This window comes from Propithecus coquereli, unplaced genomic scaffold (assembly GCF_000956105.1).
Source record: "Propithecus coquereli isolate 6110/MARCELLA unplaced genomic scaffold, Pcoq_1.0 Scaffold242, whole genome shotgun sequence".
NCBI classification, from domain to species: Eukaryota; Metazoa; Chordata; class Mammalia; order Primates; family Indriidae; genus Propithecus; species Propithecus coquereli.
The window spans coordinates 2489850-2492155 of record NW_012147975.1 but is presented as its reverse complement, the minus strand read 5'-3'; the positions used below and the strand labels follow the sequence as shown (position 1 = coordinate 2492155).

At 49.1% G+C, this 2306-nt stretch overlaps 1 protein-coding gene across 1 annotated transcript in view; it reads left to right on the top strand.

The window, feature by feature from the left end:
- The first annotated feature begins 1183 nt into the window (after positions 1–1183).
- HSPA9 (heat shock 70kDa protein 9 (mortalin)) overlaps positions 1184–2306 on the top strand; it is a 52290-nt gene continuing 51167 nt past the window's right edge. Inside the window, exon 1 of the mRNA XM_012646327.1 lies at positions 1184–1264. Coding sequence (XP_012501781.1) covers positions 1184–1264 — 81 coding nt within the window. The remainder of the gene's footprint in view (positions 1265–2306) is intronic.

The window sequence follows — 2306 nt, the reverse complement described above, 5'->3', positions numbered from 1 at the left end:
AAAAAAAAAAAAAAAAAAACTTCAAGGACGAATTGCTCCACCTCCAAATCAAGTCCAATCTCACTGTCATCTCATCAGTGCATTCATATTTTGCTTTCCCTGTATTCCCACCACCCAGAAGAGTGCTTGACACCTGGTACGCACGCCAGTACTTGTTTGTTGAATAAGTTAATTCCTTTTCTTAAACATCTGAAACTGGTCACAGGACAGAGTAGTAACTGACATCTTGCAACCAGCGGACAGTTTGAAAAGGGCCAGAGGGGCCTCAGTCAGGCGTAGTACAGCCGGGCGGGGAAGAGCCTGAGCTCAAGAATTATTTTCCCTTGACGGTTCCCACAAAAATTATCCTAACGCGACCAAATGCTTTGTGTGAACAAGACGCAGCTTTGTAGTTGGAAACCTGTGACCCCTGTGGTAAAATGCGACACGAATTTGTCTAAAGTCTGCCTAGCCAGACGTATTTCAAGTGGTCAACAAAGGGCGGGACGGAGCAACAAAGGTTCTGACATACTCTTAACAAAGCCACAAAACAAAATGGCGCCCTTCCTGAGGCGCAGGAACGCAAAACACGCCCACACTCGCGGTACGGGCACGCGCCCGGGCCTCCCGGGCCACGCTCAGGCCAAACTCGCGTGCGCGGGGACATCCAATGAGCGATGTAGTGAGTTTCCACACCCGTTTTCCATCATTCCCTGCGCACATGCACTCCAAGCCCTTAGCCGGATGCCAGTTGCGCAGGCGCAACAGTCTCCTCCTTCCGCGCAACTGACGCAAGGAGACTGTAATCGGTTCGCAATTTATCCCTTGTGACCTTGAGTCTTTCCTGCCTCCGAGGACCAGGGCTGTCTGAGATGCTGCCTTCATACGCCTCTTCCTCTCATTAACTCTCACTGAGCCCAGAAATGCTGCGGCTGGAACGGGAGGCCAGGCTTTTTAAAAAAATCATGCCGCGGAGCACATTAGCTGTTCGCCCTGGCTCCGGGAGTGGCAGTCAGGTCGTCTCTGGTCAGGCGGCGAGGGCGGCGCCTCACCGGAAGAGCGGGCCTTCGAGCCGCAGTGACCAACCCCCGCCCCTCACCCCACGTGGTTGGAGGTTTCCAGAAGCGCAGCCACCAGCGCTCCGTACAGCACTCTGCCGCCCGAGCGCTTGTTTGCTGCTTCGTACTCCTTCCGTCTAGCCGCCATGATAAGCGCTAGCCGAACCGCGGCAGCTCGTCTCGTGGGCGCCGCAGCTTCCCGGGGCCCCACGGCCGCCCGCCACCAGGTAAGGAACGCCTGGAGGAGGGCTCAGGGCCTTGTGCCTGAGTGCAGCAGCTTGTGCCCTTCGGGGTCAGAATTTTCCAAGAGAGATCAGAAGGGAAGGAAGATAACGGGCCTCGCATAGTTAGCGTGGCCGATTCAAGGCCTTGTTCTGGGTTTTGCCTTCGTGTCTTGAGTCCTGCTGAGTCACACTCCTTGCGATTTAGAGTGTGGTCTCATAAATCAGCAGGTAGCGATCCTCATAGTTCGTTCTGTGTCTAGTTGGATAGATTTGGCCGTGGGGGCGAGGGATGCAGTCTATCGGGAGAGCCGGTATTTTCATTTTTATTTTAACCTAAGAGGAGGATGGTTCCTCTTCCCTTCTGCAAAGTACAGTGTGTGCAAGGATCTCATTAATATGGCGAAATAAAGGAAGAAAACACCTGAATAATAAATCGAAATCAACTTTAGTTTTCGTGCTTAGGAACATTTTCTCAAAACCTTCTGTGTGAGATTGTACTCCTTTGTCATTTCAGAAAAAAATAAGCAGATCAGGAAAAAATGGCCGCGGAATGGTTGCTCGATATCATTTAAAATTGAAAACATATACATTCAGAAAATAGCAATTGTATTTCTATTTGCACTCACGTGTGGGCATTAAGGAAGGAGCCGGAAGTTAGGATGTAATCAAGATTTTTTATTTTGGTGGAAGGCCACTACTTAAATATACATGTGTATTTTTAATGATTCCATGAAATTAGTGACCTTAGTTATGTTAAACCAGTTTTATGGCAAGGTCAAGCTAAGTGTCTGCTTCAGGGTTTGCCCCCAGGGAATATCTGACAGTGTCTGAAGATATTTTAGGTTGTCACAATTTAATGGGGTGTTTACTGGGTTCTAGTGCACAGAGGCCGGGATACTGCTAAATGTCCTACAATGTGCAGAACTGCTCCCAAAACAAAGATTTGGCCCAGAATTAGTAGTGCCAAGGTTGAGAAATCCTATTGTAATGTAGTTCAAGGCTATTTCATGTTTGCTTCTCTTATTTGGAAAATTTATAGTAAATG